Source organism: Bactrocera latifrons, unplaced genomic scaffold, assembly GCF_001853355.1.
Source record: "Bactrocera latifrons isolate USDA-ARS-PBARC rearing strain unplaced genomic scaffold, ASM185335v1 scaffold_55, whole genome shotgun sequence".
In the NCBI taxonomy this organism is placed as follows: Eukaryota; Metazoa; Arthropoda; class Insecta; order Diptera; family Tephritidae; genus Bactrocera; species Bactrocera latifrons.
In genome coordinates this window covers 778,543-799,386 of record NW_017537212.1, presented here as the reverse complement: position 1 = coordinate 799,386, position 20,844 = coordinate 778,543, and the positions used below count along the sequence as shown (strand labels likewise).

At 35.7% G+C, this 20,844-nt stretch overlaps 5 protein-coding genes across 10 annotated transcripts in view; 3 read left to right on the top strand and 2 right to left on the bottom strand.

The window, feature by feature from the left end:
• Positions 1 to 20,844, bottom strand: part of LOC108974316 (organic cation transporter protein) — a 51,689-nt gene that overhangs the window by 8,460 nt on the left and 22,385 nt on the right. The gene's annotated exons all lie outside the window — the stretch shown is intronic.
• On the top strand, positions 951 to 3,575 carry LOC108974319 (organic cation transporter-like protein). The gene is made up of 6 exons (XM_018942061.1): positions 951 to 1,237; positions 1,498 to 1,684; positions 1,909 to 2,167; positions 2,236 to 2,653; positions 2,727 to 3,233; positions 3,296 to 3,575. Exons 1-6 carry the CDS (start codon positions 1,095 to 1,097, stop codon positions 3,405 to 3,407), a joined length of 1,626 nt encoding a protein of 541 aa, XP_018797606.1. The 5' UTR covers positions 951 to 1,094; the 3' UTR covers positions 3,408 to 3,575.
• Positions 4,681 to 7,840, top strand: LOC108974320 (organic cation transporter protein-like). Of its 2 annotated transcripts, none has more exons than XM_018942062.1 (6): positions 4,681 to 5,021; positions 5,602 to 5,788; positions 6,104 to 6,362; positions 6,416 to 6,833; positions 6,905 to 7,356; positions 7,446 to 7,840. In XM_018942062.1, exons 1-6 carry the CDS (start codon positions 4,864 to 4,866, stop codon positions 7,463 to 7,465), a joined length of 1,494 nt encoding a protein of 497 aa, XP_018797607.1. In that variant the 5' UTR covers positions 4,681 to 4,863; the 3' UTR covers positions 7,466 to 7,840.
• On the top strand, positions 8,847 to 12,939 carry LOC108974318 (organic cation transporter protein-like). Of its 2 annotated transcripts, none has more exons than XM_018942060.1 (6): positions 8,847 to 9,095; positions 10,646 to 10,832; positions 11,097 to 11,355; positions 11,533 to 11,872; positions 11,936 to 12,442; positions 12,513 to 12,939. In XM_018942060.1, the coding sequence occupies exons 1-6, from the start codon at positions 8,953 to 8,955 to the stop codon at positions 12,634 to 12,636; spliced, it is 1,560 nt and encodes a 519-aa protein (XP_018797605.1). In that variant the 5' UTR covers positions 8,847 to 8,952; the 3' UTR covers positions 12,637 to 12,939. The 2 variants fall into 2 exon arrangements, with proteins under 2 accessions (XP_018797605.1, XP_018797604.1); XM_018942059.1 differs by having other exon boundaries at positions 11,455 to 11,872.
• The window catches only part of LOC108974314 (organic cation transporter protein), a 30,305-nt gene continuing 22,405 nt past the window's right edge, over positions 12,945 to 20,844 (bottom strand). For 3 of the 4 annotated variants that reach the window (XM_018942053.1, XM_018942052.1, XM_018942050.1), the window contains exons 2-6: positions 15,913 to 16,955; positions 15,579 to 15,837; positions 15,028 to 15,445; positions 14,400 to 14,906; positions 12,945 to 14,336 (exon numbers count right to left, since the gene is read on the bottom strand). In XM_018942053.1, the coding sequence (XP_018797598.1) occupies positions 14,144 to 14,336; positions 14,400 to 14,906; positions 15,028 to 15,445; positions 15,579 to 15,837; positions 15,913 to 16,239 (1,704 nt within the window). In that variant the 5' untranslated portion in view covers positions 16,240 to 16,955 and the 3' untranslated portion in view covers positions 12,945 to 14,143. The remainder of the gene's footprint in view (positions 14,337 to 14,399; positions 14,907 to 15,027; positions 15,446 to 15,578; positions 15,838 to 15,912; positions 16,956 to 20,844) is intronic. The other variant, XM_018942051.1, reaches the window with a different exon arrangement.

Below are 20,844 nucleotides of genomic sequence, written 5' to 3'. Positions count from 1 at the left end.
AGACTTAGTTAATTGCTTAACCTTGGCTAAAAAAAAAGCTAAGTGACTGAACTCATGTTCCGAAGAGGGTGTTCCCCTTTAAATCTCTGGCATCTCAAATCTTCCACAGTTGACATCGGATAATCGCAAACTCATTTTTTACAACCGAAAATCTGTTTCAATTCACTAAAGTAAAATGTACAAAACAAAACAAAACAKTTTGGACTCTCTGGGGTAATAAAAAATCATTCAGTTAATGCAAATAGCATTTAAAATACATACTTAATGAATTAATAAATTGTTTTTTGTACTTATTTTTAAGCATATTCTTACGAATACTTGTCATAGATATCACCTGCACACATGTTGCGCCGCCCACTTCTAAGAGCAATCATTAAACATAGGAAACCATCCTTCCTTTCCCATAAATTTCAGTAAAACCATGTAAATATTTGTAACGCAAACTTTTATTTTATTAAGAATATTTTCAGACTCCCTCTGCATGACAAAGCATTATAACAGCCTATAAAAAGTCCAGTTAGATTATTTCGAAATAAAACACAATTAAAGCATCTACGCAAATCGCAAGTTATAGTAACAATGCATGACAAGAGTTTATTGGCGCGACTTCCACATAACTATGAAGGAACTCGTTGCATCCGTTGTGTTTCCCACAATGCATTTCAGCAACAAAGCAAAGAAAATTTCGGACCCATATATCCAGATATCTTAATTAATACATTTCTCCTTGAAAGTAGTGTTCAACTGCGCCCTACAAAACTTAAAGAAAAACGTGGCCCAAAACCTTCTTGACAATTTTTGCGGCACACCCATATTTACAGTTATGATAAAAGTATGTTTATTTAAAGATTTTCACACGTTGTCAGGCAATATAGTATAGTATGTAGCTCATGTGGCAAAAGGGGCAGAAAGCATTTCGTTTGGCATTTAAAACTGCAACTGCCATCACTTTCGAAAAGTTTCACCTTGGTCATGGGAAAAGTTACAGGCTGCTCTCCGGCATATCCAAATTACTTTCTAAAATAGTTTCTAACACGTATACAATTTGTTAAACTTGAGTCTCATGATATTTACCATAGTGTAAACTTGTGGCAATGGATTTCGATGCAGTCCTGGTGAAGTGCGGCAATTTCGGGCGTTATCAATTGGTGTTATTGCTTTTTTACGGCTGCACAAATATTCTATCGTCGCTGCATTATTTTGCACAAACCATTATTAGTTTTACACCTGAGCATTGGTGAGTTCAGCCACTTAGAATTGTAATTAAGCTCAGACGCTTCATGGGTTTCGATATGGGTTAATCACAAAAGTAATATCTCAATCATATCATTGATAATTACTTATGCTAGAAGTTTCTGCCACTAYCCTCGATATTGGCTGCTAAGACTTAGACTTAGTAAGAAAATGCTGAAAACTTCAAAGTGAAATGTCAAGAAAATTGAATTCTTCAAAAAATTCCATTAAAGAACTATTAATGTCACTTTTTCGAAACTTCAGGTGCTACCACGAGAAGTTAGCCAACGCGAGTATTTCATACGTTCGCAGCATTTACGCGCAAACCGCAGATCCGCAGTGCACTCTGCTGGAAGATATCGTCGACGATCGGCCGATAGTTGCGGCGGTGGGTAAATGCACTGAATGGATCTATGCATATGATCGTGGCTACCACAGCATAACCACAGATGTGAGTTAAGAAATACAATACTAAATATATTTTTTTGCAAAAACCTATTTTGTCAATTATTAACATTTTCCACAAAACCAGTTTTGACAATTTAATAGAAAAACGCTGAATATCCTTAAGATTTCTTTTTGTTAGAACTAACATTTACATTGTCTCTAAAATTTAATTAATGCCGTAAAGAAGTCGATTGCTAATTTAACCATTTAATTTTTTTTAATTTTCAGCTCAAATGGATTTGCAATGATGCGTACCAAGCTGCTACAGGTCAATCATTCTTCTTTTTGGGTTCTATTATTGGCACAATATTYTTTGGAATTCTGGCTGATAAAATTGGGCGCTTGCCAGCGCTGATCTGYACAACCCTGACTGGCGCTTTTGGTGACTTTTTAACCTCCTTTGTAACATCACTGCCTGCGTTCGCAATGTTCCGCTTTGTATCGGGTCTTTCAAATGACACGATATTCTACCTCATGTACATAATGGGTTAGTAGCAGAAGTGTACGACACTATCAATCGTGTATTTAAAGTTCTCCTTGCTTATTCCTATGAAGTTTTCGAGTACTTGAGCCCAGAAAAGCGCACATTCGGTCTAAATGTTATAACTGCGATTTTCTATTGTTTTGGCTTGGTTTTGTCACCTTGGTATGCCATTTGGGTGGGATCATGGCGTTATTACCTCTATATAGCTTCTCTGCCTGCGTTGATCGTGCTGCTCTATCCCTTATTCATTTGCGAAAGCGCGCAGTGGTTGATAGCAACCGAACGTTACGATCGAGCCGTAAATTGTTTAAGGCGTGTTGCGAAATTCAACAAGCGCAGAGTTGAAGAGGACGTATTCACGCAATTTCGGGTGTACTATGAGGAGAAAATGGCTTTGGATAAAAAGTTCAACAGAAATGAAGACACTTTCTGGGGAATGTTTCGTACGCCGAGACTACGAAAATTCACCATTATACTGTTATTGAAGTCGTAAGTGGGAAAATCAAAATAAATATCCATCTTAATTTGCACTGTTTACAAAACATTAATTCTTGCACCATAGCATGATCATCACGATCTCTTTTGACGTGATCAGCCGCAATATGGAAGGTTTAGGCTCCTCACCCTTCACGCTATTCTCTGTATCCTCCCTCGCGTATATCCCAGGCGGTCTGACAATAATTTTCCTGCAAAACCGCATAGGACGCAAAGGCATGGCATTCGGTTCGCTCTTCGTTAGTGCGATCATAGTTACTGTAACGGGCTTCATGATCGCTTTTCTTGATCCTGAGAAGAATACAGTGCTGCTAGCAATTATGGTTGCTCTGGGTCGATATGGTGTAATTGTGAGTTATGATGCAGAAGCACAATATGCCGCAGAATTCATACCAACGACAGTGCGTGGACGTGGCCTAGCAAATATTCATGTGATCGGCTATGGCTTTGCTATGCTTAGTTCATATGTCATTTATTTGGGTCTCTACTTCAAGCCGTTGCCATCGGTTGTTATTTCAGCGGTAATGCTGTGTGGCGCGCTACTCTGTCTGGCACTGCCGGAGACCTTAAATCAGTAAGTAGAGGAAAATTACTAACTAAAATATATTGGAATTTCATTCCCTTTTTTACTTTCAGAAAACTACCCGAAACCCTTAAAGATGGCGAAGACTTTGCAAGACACCAACGCTGGTACTACTTCCCTTGCTTTAATCGAGTACAAACTAATAACGATGATGTCGTTGAGTAGCAGGACACTCATTAGATAAACATAGTATTTCTAAAATTAATCTTTTTTATTTTTAATCAAGTTTTGCATCGATTTATTTACACTTACTAAAGTGAAACTTTCTATTTTGATATTTTTCATTTTTTTAATATAARATAATTAATAAAAAGCAGCAATTATTTAATGAAATACCCTGAACATTTTTAAGTCATAAGAATTTTGACAACTGAAATATTTTCATTGGTACTATAACCGGCTTTTCATCAAGAACGGAAAACTTGAAGTACCAAAATACAACAGCAAACAAGGGAAGTCTGATAGGAATCCATAATATAATAAATATGTATATACCTTGACATCAGTCAGCACTGTTAGAAAGAGAGCGAAACAAATTTGGTGCACTTAGAGAACCGCTACTAAGTACTCCAAGTAACCCACTTCCAAAAAATTAAATCGGCTCTTCTATTTTTTCCTTTTTCATTTCAACCGCGGCAACTTATTTCGTACTTAAATGTCTTCATTTACTATATTATTATACTTTTACAGCTTTTCTCTTTGCGCCAAGTTTTTAATTGACTTCAATTTTAACACATAGGAGACTGCCTTCTAATCAACATGAAAACATGCAAATTACTTGTATTTGTTTGCTGAAATAATTGATTCAATCGAATTAATTGTGAAATCATAGAGAATTCCGCTATAGAAATGTAGGAGACTGATGGGCATATGCTGAGATGCAGGAAAAGCTGTTATGAAGCAAACAAAAACTCAAACCACTATCCGAATAACTAACCCCAACTTTGAGCCAAAATCTCCGTTGTGCTTAAAAATTTCAATTTTTTAGCGAGAAAGGAGATCGGAAACAGGAAGGCCAAACAAAAATATCTAATTGGATCAGCATGTTTTCTTACTAAATATGCCTCTAAGGATTTAATATTACAAAACAAAAAAAACAAAAACAAACAAATAAGGATGAAATAGGTATTATCAATCGCGCGAAAGCGTCAGCTACAGCACGCTCACATACACTTACCCGCACAAACTCAAATACTGCAAGCAAGAATGGGATTATGTAAAAGTATTTGGCAATATAATAAAAAAGTATAAATACTGTTGATGTTTGCGCTTTAGAAACGCTAACGACAACAAAAGCGAAATCATGTTTTTTTCTTTTTTCTAGCCATAAAATGTCACCATAATAAAAACATATGTATGTTATCAAGCACTTTAGCAGCAACATTGCCTCAATGACGAAGGGTTGGCGAGAGCACGCCGCAGTCAAGAGTAGCCTAGACAGCCGATCGCATATAAAAGCTGAAGCAGGCGTTCTGAAAGTTTTTCTGACTTTCAGCGGCGGGAGTGTAGAAGTGTGTGTGCGTGTGTAACGAAAATATATTAGGGATATATTTTAATAAGAACATATTCATAGTCTTCAAGTTGTTCAAATTGTAAAACTAATAGTCCAACAATAAAGAAAATGAGTTTACCGGTAATGGATTTCGACGCGGTTTTAAAGAGGTGTGGCAATTTTGGGCGCTTTCAATTTCTCATAATGCTATGTTTTGGACTTACAAATCTTCTCTCTTCGATGCATTACTTTGCACAAACAATAATCAGTTTTACACCACAACACTGGTAAGGGAGAAAACCGTAGATGGAAATGAAGTGCTTGGCTAATGAATGTAAGGTGAGGTCAGGAAGTGTTCTGCGAGTAGTTTCAAAGTTAAGCAGTTTACTTTCGCAGACACAGAGCCTAAATTAATCCGACTGAGTGCTAGCTGGTTAATGTTTTGTATGAAAATATTGCCTTCGTATAAATTTTTAGCCGTGCTATTGAAGCTTCAAGTTAGGGAGTAAGAAATAAACATATTAAAGAAAATATGTCTGTATTAACTATGAAGGAAAAGCGATGATCATTCACATTGCAGACTCAAATCAAAACTAAATGCTAACTGAAGTGCAATACAATATTCCCCCGCGTTATTCATTTGTTGTACAATTTTGGAATAACATTTCACTTGTTTAAACAATACTATAGTGAATTGTATGGGAGCTTACCTATGAAAGTAGATACATTTTGCTATCGTACTATTTCTGAAAACAGCCACTTAATTTAACTAACCTCCAACAATCATTTGCCCTTCACTATAGTTTCCTGTGGAACATTTTAGATTCAGCTGCGCAAATACGTAAATATTTATTTTTTTCTAACTAGGTGTTACCATGAAAAGTTGTCAAATGCCAGTTTCGATGAAATTCGCGCTATCTACGCACAAACGGCCAATCCACATTGCACCCTGTTGGATGACATAGTCGGCGGTCAGCCAATTGTTGCCGAAATCGGTAAATGCCAGAGGTGGATATATGAATATGAAAGTGGTTATAAAAGCGTTACGTCAGATGTAAGTACGGTCATGAATTTGTCCATCACTTAAATTGTCTTAAGAGAGAATAAGATGATGATTATTAAAGGGGTATAATCACGGTAGTCGTGATCGTTGCTTCCTCAAATTGCCTGCATCTGATGAATGCGCTCAAATGTATGCAACAATTATTGTGTCCGATATTTTCAAAAAGTTAAAATAATTTGGAAGTAGAGTAATATCATAAAGTTTTTTTTTCTAATTTTAAAAATTGTATTCATAATCAGTTTTGAAATAGTAAAGTTTTGTGCATTCATTTATTCTAAATTATATTATCCATTTGTTCACCTGCAGCTAAACTGGGTATGTGAAGAGTCCATACAATCCGCAGTGGGACAATCACTATTTTTCGTGGGYTCTGTGATAGGCACGGTATTCTTCGGGTTCCTGGCAGACAAAGTCGGACGACTCCCTGCGTTGATCTGCACCACACTTACTGGCGCTTCAGGCGACTTTCTCACAACTTTTTCCACCAATTTGCCTCTGTATGCACTCTTTCGTTTTATCTCAGGCTTATCCACAGACACATTTTACTATTTGATGTATATAATGGGTATGGAAGTGTTCTTTATTTAACTTATCTATACATAATTTTATTTATTTCAGTCTTCGAATACTTAAGTCCAAGAAAACGTACACTCGGTCTGAACATGGTCACCGGCATATTCTACTGCCTTGGCTTGGCCTTGGCACCCTGGTTTGCGCTGTGGTCAGGTTCATGGCATAACTATTTATACATCGCTTCAGTACCGGCCGTTATTGTGCTACTGTACCCCTTTTTAATTTGTGAAAGCGCACAATGGCTGATAGCAACMCAGCAATATGATCGCGCGGTTAAATGTCTCAAACATGTTGCCAAAATCAATAAACGCGAGGTGAAAGACGAAGTTTTCGATGAATACATAGCACACTACAAGCAAACGACAAGTGACGAACTCGCGAAGAAAGGCAATAAAGACACATTTTGGGGCATGTTTCGCACACCACGTTTGCGCAAATTCACCATTATGATGTTGTTGAAGAAGTAGGTGAAAATCCTCTTTTATTTACTACACTTTATTTTTCTGTCTCTGATACTCTCTCTGTCTAATACAGCATGTTTCTAGCGCTCGCACTCGATGTAATCAGCCGTAATATGGAAGGCATGGGCAGCTCGCCATTTATATTGTTTTCGGCCACTTCAGTGGTATACGTTATGGGCAGTTTAACCATCATTCTGCTGCAAAATCGTATAGGTCGCAAGGGAATGGCTTTCAGTACGTTGCTAGTGAGCTCAATAATCATTGCAGCTACCGGTTTTCTGATTGCCTTTACCGAAACACAGAAAAACGCTTTACTTCTGGCGATTATGGTCGGTTTGGGTCGTTATGGTGTCGTCGTGAGCTATGAAGCGGAGACACAATACTCTTCTGAATTTATACCGACCACCGTACGTGGTCGTGGCATGGCCAATATACATGTTGCGGGTTTCGCTTTTACCAGTCTGAACTCATATGTGATATATTTAGGTTATTTCTATAAACCGCTCCCTTCGATCTTCATATCAGGTATAATGTTAATAGCCGCTCTTTTATGCCTAGCGCTAAATAGTTTATGTATATTTGTTTTTTTTTTTTAATAATTTCTATCTCTACAGAAAGTTACCGCAAACTTTGAAGGATGGCGAAGAGTTTGCTCGACGTCAGCGCTGGTACTATTTTATATGTTTCGACAAAAACAAGAACACGAAGGAAGCTGAAGGCAATAAAGGTTRAATTGGTACATGGAGTATAGTTATTATTTCTTGAAATATATTATTTAAAAAGGATATAAACTTAACTTGACTCTTGATCTAAGAGGTTTAAACTTTTCCTCTCTTTTTTTATGCTGCACTATGTCTTTAATATTTTCTTATATAATTTCATCTACATTATTATTAATTTTTTTTTGGTTTAACACTACTTATGTTACCGATTGCGATGCGGAATCAAGTAGCTCTTGCCACAAAACACTTCATATCAGCGATGATTAATCAATTCATCAATCATTATATTTGAATTTCGATTTTATCTGAGCCTCGACTAATGCCGTATTTAGCTCATCACTGTAAAAATAAAGGAAATTGTCAGAAACCAGTTGTTTGTGCATTGCTCACCGTAGAACGAACTCATTGAATTTTTAAAAAACTTGTTCCAAATATCACAATGCATATACTCAATCATGATTATGGCTTGAATATGCATCTTAATTAACTAATCTAGACACACTTCATACAAACAATTAAGTATTATTTAAACATTTTACCCAAGCACAATTTAGTTGCACTCTTAAATTCTCAATTGTGTGAGTGCTATCTTTTGTATAGAATGAGATTTCCGGGAACTTCCATAGGAAACTTGGAAATTATACGAAATCGGTAGCAAGCACCTCAAAAGCAATATTTTAACTTCTTTCTTCCGATCGCCGTTAAGCGAAGGCACCAAACGTGCCTGTTTGCTCAAATTTTGCATTGCCTTACTTATTTTATAAGATTTTAAATGCATGTTCATATGCACCTTAGAAAACCAGAATTTTAGTTTCATACATCGTTTTACAAACACGTACTCACACACCCACTCTTCTGTAAGTTTAACAATGTTTATATCTTTATTTTATGACAATTATAATAAAGAATATTGCAAAAAGTAATTTATTCAAAAACGTTTGAGAAGAGGCCACAACATTTGTAGGCTCGCTCTCACTGAACTTCAAAATCGAGATTAAAAGCTATGAGCATTCGGAAAAATACACATTCAGTTATTCCATCTCGTGGAATATATTATCACTGGCAATCACATTGCGCAACGGCGACTCGATGTAATTTCGATTTTCAGCTAAATGTGTATGATCATTTTATACAACGGTTTTGCTCATTTCTTTAATGAATCTACAAAGGTTGATGTTACAAAATTCTCCCATAAACCGTTTTCTGCTCTTGACACAAGCAAACGCCTGTTGCACTCGCTACGATCATATATAAGCAGATGTTCAGGCATTAAAACATTTGATCAGTCTAGGGAAGTGCTGGTGTATCGTATTTACGCTTAACGGCGCATAACAATTACAATCACGTAAAAATATAAACCGAAATTTTTAAAACGATATAAAATTAAATAGCAAATGAGATGGATTTCGATGCTGTGTTAAAGAAATGTGGTAATTTCGGGCGCTTCCAGTTTCTGGTACTGCTATGTTTTAGTCTGACTAACCTCCTTTCATCGATGCATTACTTTGCTCAAACAATAATTAGTTTCACGCCGAAGCACTGGTAAGTGGCAGCCAATGACGACAGCAAATACAAAAGAAGTGCAATTAAAAATTATTAGAGAGCGCAATTGTTTAGTGATCGTTAGTGGTGCATATCACTCGTTAGCAAGATAAATTTAAAAGTGCTATTATGCAACATAATTGCATTTGTGCGCGGATAGTTCAACTTTTATGGTTGGTACATCATGGTTTAAAAAGGAAATTTTATAATTGTTACTTAATTTTAACGTATTGTGTAGATACCACCCATAAGTGAATTGGATTCTCTTTCTACATACATTTAATCAAAATTGAACATTTGCTCTCATTTGTCCAGAACCAAAATTAACCAGAAGTCAAAATTTTTCTATTCTAATAGACCAAGGTAAATAATTTTTGAAAAAACGAGGTGAATTAATAACCGTTAATGAAAAAATATATGGACTTTTTTAAAAAATATGATATTTTCATTGAGAAAATTCGTTTTCGATATTATGTTAGGTCAATATAAGGAGCAAAAATAAATATTTTAATTAATTCAAAAATACAGTATGGTTGGGGCTCAAGAAGGTAAGTTTTTTCAAAAAAATTCACCCATGCTCTTTATAAATATTAAACACCTTCGTAGATATAAGAATGCAAATTTAAAAATTTTATTTACTTAAATATAAAAATAACGGGGCACGTTGTTTGAGCGCGATGTACGCCTAAACTACTGGCAAAATTTAGCACACTGTGTCCAATTCGAATCAACTTAAAAGATAGGGTAGTAAAAACAATCCATAAATAAACAACTGGCTGCAAGCGTATACAAATACAGTGATGGCTCTATTAAATGGACCCTCTGTTAAGCGGCCATCTCCATTAACCATGCGCATTGGCCGGTCTCATTATTTGTTGATATCTATTAAGTACTATTTATTAAGCGAACAACTCTATTACCCGTACAGAAAGGCTGGTAACCAGACATTGAGAAAGCAGCTTCAAATCCGTAATTTTTTGCAATGAAATTTGTTTGTATGAACGTATTCAAAATTAAACCCCAAGTACAATCCCTTGGATTCTTATATCAACAAATAGTTTTTCGCCTTCATTTGTAAATAAAATTTTCACTGTATTAAATAGTTTATTATATGAATAATAGTATGAAATGTACACCACAGCAACGCTTGGCCGGATCCACTAGTAGAAGTATAATTAAATACGTTCAATTATGTTAAAAAAAAGCAATATCTAAACACATTTTTCGCATTGGTAATGTTTCATTGGTCAGTGAAAGAGAATCGAATTGCATATATCTAAACGGAGAATTAGCGAACAGATATACAGACATAGCTTATAAACAGATTTATACTTTTTTTTAATCGATTATTCAATGCCGTTGCACTCAACAGTTAGGTGAATAAAATAACTGCATCAACTTTTTGTTTTCGACGGACTTGTCTAACTTAAGCACTTGCCTGTGTTTAGGAATTCAAATTAACTTAACTGAAGCTCTAATGCGTCACAATGTTTGTAATGCAGCAAATCAAAATGGAAAGTAATATTTTCTTTAATACGTTTAAATATCAGGTGTTACCATGAAAAGCTGTCAAATGCCAGTTTCGATGAAATTCGCGCTGTCTACGCACAAACAACTGATCCACATTGCACCCTGTTAGATGACATAGTCGATGGCCAGCCGATTGTAGCTGAAATCGGTAAATGTCGAAGGTGGATATATGAATACGAAAGTGGTTATAAAAGCGTTACATCAGATGTAAGTACGGTCATGAATTTATTTACTACTTAAATTGTCTTTAAAGAGAATATGATAGTCTGCGTCTGACGAGTGCGCATAAATGTATGCTATGATTTCCCTGTGCTGTATAGTGTACATATAGAGACCACTGGATGAATTTATGAATTTCACGTTATATTATATACATATATATGTACATTTGTACACAGACAGGCAAATATGCGAGTGTTTTTATGTTGTAGAAAATATCAAGCTAAATTACATCCTTATATATAATTTCAGCTTAACTGGGTATGTGAAGAAGCTATACAATCTGCGATCGGACAATCTCTCTACTTTGTGGGATCTGTCATCGGTACGGTTTTCTTCGGATATCTCGCAGACAAAATTGGTCGACTTCCTGCGTTGATCTGCACCACACTTACTGGAGCGATAGGCGACTTTCTCACAACYTTTTCCACCAATTTGCCAATATATTCAATTTTTCGCTTCATTTCGGGATTATCCACGGACACATTTTACTATCTGATGTACATAATGGGTAAGTTAATGGTCATCAAGTATAAAAAGGGACTTAACTATGACACGATTTTTTGAGGTTATTGCCTGTTATATCCATATATGTATTTGTATTTTTCAGTTTTCGAGTATCTTAGTCCAAGAAAGCGTACACTTGGTCTTAATATGGTAACTGGTATATTCTATTTCCTTGGTTTAGCTTTGTCCCCCTGGTATGCACTATGGTCAGGTTCATGGCGTGGCTACCTGTACATCGCATCTGTACCGGCTCTACTTGTTCTAGTATACCCGTTTTTAATTTGTGAAAGCGCACAATGGCTGATAGCAACACAGCAATATGATCGCGCGGTTAAATGTCTGAAACATGTTGCCAAAATCAATAAACGCGAGGTGAAAGACGAAGTTTTCGATGAATTCATAGCACACTATAAGCAAAAGACAAGTGAAGAACTCACGAAGAAAGCTGACAAAGACACATTTTGGGGCATGTTTCGCACACCACGCTTGCGCAAATTCGCCATTATGATGTTGCTGAAGAAGTAGGTGAAAATAATTTCACTTCATCTCTCAACCCTCTCAAACTCTCTACCTTTGTAATGCAGCATATTTCTCGCAMTCGCGCTGGATGTGATCAGCCGCAATATGGAAGGACTGGGCAGCTCGCCATTCGTACTTTTTTCAACCACTTCGGTTGTGTATGTTGTGGGAGGTTTAACTATAATCTTGCTACAAAATCACATAGGTCGCAAGGGGATGGCCTTCAGCACCTTCTTAGTCAGTGCCATTATTATCGGCGCTAACAGYWTCCTCATCGCTTTTCTTGACACCGAGCGAAATGCTTTACTCTTCGCCATTATGACCGGCCTCGGCCGTTACGGCGTCGTCGTGAGCTACGAGGCAGAGGCACAATATTCCTCCGAATTCCTACCAACCACCGTACGTGGTCGTGGCATGGCCAATATACATGTGGCTGGTTTCGCGTTCACCAGTCTACATTCTTATGTTATATATTTAGGTTATTACTACAAACCCCTTCCGTCGATTTGCATATCTTTAGTAATGTTCTTCGCATCAATATTGTGCCTCTCACTGCCAGAGACCATGAATCAGTAAGTAATCTTAAATATGTAACATGTGTTTATTTGATTCCTAATTATATATAACTTATCATCACCATAGAAAACTACCGCAAACCTTGAAAGATGGTGAGGAATTCGCGCGAAATCAGCGCTGGTACTATTTTGTTTGCTTCGATAAGACGTTAAGCAAGATGGACGCTGATGTCAGCAAAGACAGTCATTGAGATATAGAAAAGTGATAASTGATTGTTTTGCTAATAATACCTAAGATTTGTTATTCGCATTGATTGAGTGTGTACTATATTTTTTTATGAAGTTTAACATGGAAATTGTATATTTTATTCAAATATTTGCATATGCGCACAAAATTTAATAAATAAAGCGTATAAATAAAGTCATAAAAACTCATAGGGTTTTAGAATATYATGATATCTGAAATGGTTAGACGTAGAAATTTTGATTCTTCTGCCCCTCTATCGCCCATTGTCTATTATCCAACCGCTACACATGCGCCGTAAATGAAAGCAAATCAGTTTCAAAAGATTGTTCGCTAACTGTACTAGTTTGAGGCTTTTCCTTTGTATTTTTGCGTAAAAAATCATTTTATAAACATAAATCCATACATAAATGATATATGCAGACATATTTACACTACAATATGTGATTGGAGGAAAAAAGGAAATACATATACATATACATATACAAATGTATATTTTTATATTAACTAATATATGCTTATATAATTAATGTTTGTAGAAATGTACATTCTAAAATATCTTAAGAAACTAACTGTAATTAAGGAAGCTTTATATTTCATATTACTAAGTTTATTTACTAATTATTAAGCAGAAAAGAAACTTAAATATATTAATTCTCAAACTTTTGATGCAGCTATTATATAAAACGATTTTAGGCACCTATTGCATTCTTAAGTGAGCTATTATCAAAATTTTGTATGTACATATTTATGTATATAGGCATATGTATTTCTTCGCTTTATATTTGATGGGTTTTATATATGTAAGTAGATACTTCTTTTATATTTTTGCTAGAACAATCCAATTCGGTATGCTTTCTTAGGCTTTCACTTTGAATATCAAGAACGTACTTCTCAATATACATATATTATATGTATGTAAGTGTGTAGATTTATACAAAAAATATTTTTATTTCTCCATTTTTTTCCTTTTTGTAAATCTGCTTAGAAATCAGTACTGGCTTTAAGCTCTGCTTAAGTAAAATTGTGCCAAATGCTACGTTTGATTATTACGACTTTCAAGTACATATGTACATGTATATATACATATTTAAGTAAAGCGTACAACGTTTTAAACATATTTGATATATATCGCTTAATTCCTGTATGTTATGCATGATACAAAGTTTATTTAGTGCAAAAAGATGGATTGATTTTGTATATACACATAAATATATAATGTATACGCATATTTATATCTGTATTACACACGCAATGTTTCCCTAAACACTTCTTTCGAAATTTTAACTGAAGTCATACTACCCCTTCCCCACTAAGCACCTGTWTGTTACCTACAACATTACTAGTAGGCTCTTAAGAACTAAGGACGTTGACTATACAAAACATTGATATACAAATAATATTGTGTTTTGTGTGCTTTCGCTTCTGTGCAAAACATTACCGTTATCCGTTGTTTGTGGTTTTTGTTTATTCTAAAACTTAGCACCTAAGACGTCTACCGCGTTCGCACACATTTACGCCGCACTGTTGAGGTTCTCATCGGCTGATTCATTGCCACGATCGAAATCAGTTAACGACTGTTTACGCTCGTAGGCCTCCTCTTCAGAGTCACAAGAACGTTTGCCTCTCTTCGAAAGACAGGGGAAATCGAACATACGTTCGCCTTTGCCGAAAACTTCACCCTCTTCAACGGTTTTTGGAAGTGTTCTGTAAAATTCGTATTTAAAATTAGTACACATAAACATTTTGTARGGATAGTTGCTTCCGCACCTGTTAAGCGTCTCGGGAAGTAGTAGGCATACAAAGGAACCCGTAAAGAAGAGCGCACCCAAAATTATCGATGGCGCTGCCTTGAAGAATGTGCCCAACCACAAGATGTAGGGCGCCAAAAACGATGCTGCAAAGCCAGCTACGTGTACCGCAGCCACACCTTGGCCGCGCACGCATGTTGGTATCAACTCGGTGGCATATTGAGATCCGGATTCGTATGAAATCGCCACACCAAAACGCGCCGCTATGGTTAAGCATGCTAGTAGTACGGCATTGTGGTTGTGCTGTTGATAGGCGATCGCTACGCCTGCCAAAGAGGTAAATAAACCGCCGACAAGAAGCGAGCCGGCCGCCATGCCCTTGCGTCCGATGCGATCCTGTAGCAAGATCACGATTATGCTCGATGGCAGCACGGCGATGGCGCTCAAGGAGAACATAACGAATGGCGAAATGCCCATACCCTCAACATTACGCGAGACCGCATCGTAACAGAGTGTAATGACCATCCTGAAAGGTAAATAACGGTGAATTACAATTTAATTAGCACGAGTATAACCTATATAAGTATCGATTAATGTTAGGCAAATAATTGTCATTGTCTAAATAATATTGTAGCAAATATACTTACGATTTGAAAAACAATATAAGTGTGTGTTTGCGCATGCGTGGCGTTCTAAACATATCCAGCAGTGTTGAGTGCACCTGCTCATCGCCGCCCATTTTTTGACGTTGCTTCTCGCAATGTTTGCGAAATTCTTCAAATTCCGACGGAGTCACTTTTCGTTTGTTAAATCGTGCGACGCGTTTCAAACGCTTTATAGCACCGTCTACATCATTTCTTGTGACCAACCATTGAGCGCTCTCCTGCACTACGAAATAGTAGAGAACCACGGAGAGTATAGGCAGTGAAGTGCAGGCCAAATAAAGTTGCCAATGCCCAACGAGAACGGCCAACCATGGTGTGAAGACAAGGCCAATTGTATAGAAGACACCGACAGCTAAATTCAGACCAAGTGTTCGCATCGATGGACGGATATATTCAAGAACTAAGRAGTGAAAGAGAATACGTTAAAAATTAAAAATACAAACCTTATGTTTACAGAAACAGCACATTACACAACAGCACTTATTAATGGAAGATTGCAAAAACTATCATAATGAAAATTCCACTTCACTCACCAATAATATACATAAGATAAAAATTTGTATCTGCCGCCATGCCGGATATGAAACGGCAAAGTGAAAATGTAGTAACGCTTTGAGAGAATATTGTCGAAAAATCCCCAATAAAACCCGAAAAATTTGAAAGTATGAGAGCAGGCAAGCGACCGATCTTGTCTGAAAGCAGGCCGTAAAAGAGGGTTCCAACAACGGAACCTATAAAGAATAACGACTGCCCGATGCGCGCTTTGTACGCCGAATCACAGACCCAGTTTAGCTGGAAGAATGTGAAGAAAACGTAAATGAGAAAACTAAATTAATACAATTTGAAAAATTTATTTTACGTACTCACCTCTGTGTTCATGCTCCGATAGCCATAATCGTATTTATAGATCCAACGCATACAACTCTCTGGGCTCACCGTTACATTTGCRCCATCGATGTCGAGCAGGCGCGTACAAGATGGATTCGGAAACTTCGCATAGATCTCCGCAATCTCATCGAATGACTTATTCACTAATTTCTCATGGTAGCACCAATGATCGGGCACAAAACTTATCACAGTTTGGGTAAAATAATGTAGTGAGACAATGAAGTTGATTACACCGAACAATGTCAACAACAGAAACTGATAGCGACTAAAATCGCCGCATCTCGCAAGAATCTGATCAAAATCCATATTTGCTGATGGATGAGATGATGATCACGTGGCGGTGCTGTCAATGATCTTTGAAGTACTGACGTTTAATTACAAACAGAACACAAGAAACTTATATTGTCCGTAAATAGAAGGAGCAATGAGCGTAGCAGCCAATCGTAGACGTTTATTTGAGCGATAAATGACCGGTTAAGATGGTAGCAATGATTTTGAAACTAGCGCTTAGTATTAATGAGTTCGCATTGGCAATTTCGTTGGCTTTCTTTGTACTGTATGTAAGTTGTAAGTTGCAGTCTTAGAACTGCAGCGCTTGCGTTCCTTACCGTAATGTGCTTTGCATATACTTGTTTGAATTGTATTTGTGTGTTGTTTTTTGTTTTCTGGTTCCGGTGGGTGGTATTCTTRACGATGCTAACTAAGTTTGGCTGCGCGTTCGCTATCCGATTTTTTATGTTCGAGCGGCAATACTTTATATTGATTGCGATTATTTCATCAATTAGTCATAATAATTATAGAATTTATTTACATATGAGAATTCAGTTTGGGTCTATCACAACTCTAAGAGCACGTGCTCGTGTTGTTGTTTAGTAAATTTCCGATACGAAATTGGTTATTATAATTCTATTCAAATATTTTATTCATATTCGTAGATTAAACGCGAACATATCTGTAAGTGTGKATATGTGTACCGTTATGCTGAACTAAATTAGTAGTGTAGTTTTGCATGCAAATTATTGCTGTAATTAGAAAGAGAAAGATAAATAAATGTAACATTTGGTTTTAGCTTTCAATTTGCAGAGATATAGCAAGATTTATAATTGCTATGTATTCCAATCGCCAGTAAAGAAGAAGAAAATGTATTCCAATCGGTATAAGAAATATATTAATGTTGCTGAAATCATATGAATCTGGAAAATGTGAATTTTCAATTACATATATTTATTCCGGAAACGGATGTGGTAACCACATATTACTACCAATTCATTCGTACGCAACAGACAGAAATTTAGTTTTAATTTTATTTAGTTTTCCAATTCTTATTCCACACATATCATAAAGGGTATTAAGTAATAATTCACACGTGTTTCCAAAACTAAGCCTTTTATAGAATTTTTATTACTTTATTACACCAAATCAGCTAATTATAACAAAAATTATATATGGGAACATATTATATATTTCAACTTAACAACATCGTAATTGAAAATCGTTTAAGAGAAGCCATTTCCCGAAATCTAAAGCACCGCTATTTGGGATTAACAGTAATTGATGATCAAAAATAGTTACTTGAGCTACCAACAGCATAGAACTTTAGGTTTGGCTTCACAACCCAAAAAAAGGTGAATAATTTTTTCGATGGCTGAATGCTGTCAACAGAAAACTTCATAATAAAGAGACAAAAGTTCATATTCGTTAAAGCGAAAAGGTCATCTTGTTTCAAAAGAAATTATGTATTTATTTTAGTAGTCAAAATTAAATACCGCCAGAAATAATCAAATTCCTAATTTGTTCTTATTTGGATTTGGTGTTGAGCTTTCACTAATTTACATAATTTTCTTTCTAACAAAGGTTAGCGCTTTCGCGTTTTTCTCAAACACAAACCGCAAAAATTAACTACTCGAAGTATTAACAGGTAAGTACATAAATAGACTCCAATACGAGTGAATAGGTGTTAGCACACTTCAGTCGAAGTGATTTTAATGCCTTTGGTTGTGAAGTGGCTAATAAGTATTWTTATTAAAGTAAATAATAAGAAATCAACAGTGCCACACGACCTAAATTGAAGGTAAAATAACATCTACATATGGTTGCATTTCCTAAATATAGGAGCAAAAATAGAGTTAAATATCTTCCACCTTATTCTCTTTTCTGTTTTATCTCAATTCCATATCTAATGGATATWTCTTTAAAATCCCCCTTTCAAATCATTTTAATATAAAACCTGAATGCTAATAGAATCCGCCCGACGGGTTTTAGGAAATGACTTGATATTTTTTATCGACTCACATTATTTGGTGAGTTCATACCACACACTGGTATTTTTTTACACAAGGTGTATGTAAATTAAACATTGAAGTGTTTTAATTACTTAGTCTGAATTAATATTCGCAGTTAGTTTAGCTTTAAGGAAGCGAAATGAAAAATCTCATTATTTTCCATGAGCATACGGAATGGCAGAAATTGTCGGAGTTCCTAAGTGTAAGCAATTGAGATAGCTTATCGTGAAGAGCTGTTGGCATCAGGCGTGTACGCATGCCCCTTTATTTGTTTGAAAATTAACTGGTTTTTGTAGCTTTATAAGAGCAATATCATAAATGACTGATACGAGTGGTATGACACGACAACAGTCTAATATCTGGGAGTACACAAAAGCACTCGTCTTTCTATCATTGAAGTAAATAATATTTAGAGACGACATACCTAAGTTCAAGTTTCAATTCTTACAAATTTGAGGRAGTTTTCGCGATGTAGGGCATGGTTATAAATAGATTTAAGCACTCACTGCAACCCTGTGCGGTGTAATGAAAAACTAACATTTATTTCATCCGGAATTTTTAAACGATTAAGAAGTAAAATACAAAATGGAAAAATTATTATCGGCCAAATCGAATGCTAGAAGACAACGCAGATTTCGATTAACATATGTTTCTGATTATCGTTTTATATTTTGAAATACGTTTTAAGAAGATAGCAAATATTTTTTTTATATGCGGTTTATTTATTTGCGGGGACATTATTATTTGCGCTCCTTCAATTTTCTGCGCATAATAAGGTCAAGTACGTATTTCTTAACAAAGAACACGGAACTTAAATGACCACTTTATTATTGAAATATTTACATAATATTTAATACTTTCGCTGAACTGACCACGAAACCTTCCGCCCATTAAGCAATTATTTAATAACCTACAAAGTGGACCACTTCAGATAAGGATATTTGTTTTTAGCTATAAAAGTTGCAATAAAATGTTTTTTAATTACTTAATTTTTTTCAAGGAAGAAACCTTTATAATGAAGCGAGAATTGTTACAACAACAATTATTTATTTATTTATTCATACTTATCCACTATATTAAATTTATTTGAGAAGAGCAATACATCATATAAAAGTTAATTAGTCGCTTGGCTAATTTATTGCTCCGATAAAACTCAATAAATCAAATATTAGCTTAAATTACTCAATTAATTGTGCAATTTTTTGGCTTCTACAATAAATACTACAAACAATGAAAAAGTAATTAACAACAACGCTGTGAGACAACGCCACATGAATTTCATGCGAATACAAGATTACATTTACGGTTTTATAACTGTCATTATTATTTGTTGGCAATGGCTCAACGCGAAGTAGCTGATAAAACATGTAGTGAAACATGCCCTGACTTTTGTCAGCTCGCTATTAACTGATAAGCGTAAAGTACCATCACAAACACGTGTTAACGGCAGCAAGCACAAGAAGTTCATTTGCTGATAGCAACAGGCGAAGTCTAGTCTTTCACTCTGTGGCGAGTTTTTCCGGTCACTTTGCTTTCTTATTAGCCATTCGTTTCTACCCACTAAACTAGCTGGCCTTGGGTTTATACAATAATTTGTTATAATTTCATTGATTGCAAATTGATGTCGCTGGTTTGTCTGGGGCGCGCTGCAAACAGAAGTTGTTCTTCGGAGACTTTCTATGAGCCTTAGTAAACAGACGAAACGCCTACGATAGCATACCAGTAGAGGCAACAGCATGAAGCTTTATGCCTTATTATGCGTAATAACAGTTATTTGTTTACCCCATGATTTTTACGAAAATACTATATATTAATTATCTGCGTGACGAGCTGAATGGATTTAGTCATGTTCACCTGTCTGTCTATATATACGCGAACTAGTCTTTCAGTTTTTGTTATATTGACCTGGGCAACTTTTTCATTCGATTTTTTTGAATTTATGGAGGGCATTATAGCATCTGTGCAACCGAACGTTTGTTATACTCTTGCAACATGTTGCTACAGACTGTAAGAGTTTTATTCACTTAACGGTTGTACGCATCGTACGGTATGAGATGGTTTTATATGAGCCTGTGTGAAAATAGGACAATAGACGTGGCACCGCCCAATTTTTAATGAAATCACATATCTCGAGACCCGACCGATCAATTACGACTAAATTTAGCACGCGACATTCTTCTTATATTCTTATGCCACTTCCCATATAGCCAAATCCATTTAATTATTTCACTTTCTGGGACACAAACCAAGAAGTAATAAATATAACAGGCTAAAACATTCCTATGTGCCAAAAATAGATTAAATATATTTTTTATTATTTATTAATAAAAAAACTTTGTCTAGCTCCCATATAACCAGCATCAAAATTTTTGAAATCGGCTTATATATATAATAGTATAAGTATATATAAAATTGCTTAGATTCCGATCGTTTGGTTGATACTTACGGTATTTTCCTAACTTTGATTACTGAAAGTGGCAAGAGTATAAAATGTTCARTTGCCCCCGAACTTAGCCCTTCCTTACTTGTTTTAAATTAGTTTTGAAACAAAAGCTCTAAAATTGTTAATCTACGTACTTGTGAAACCCACTTTAACGAGCTAATATAATCTTATTGCATTTAATAGTCC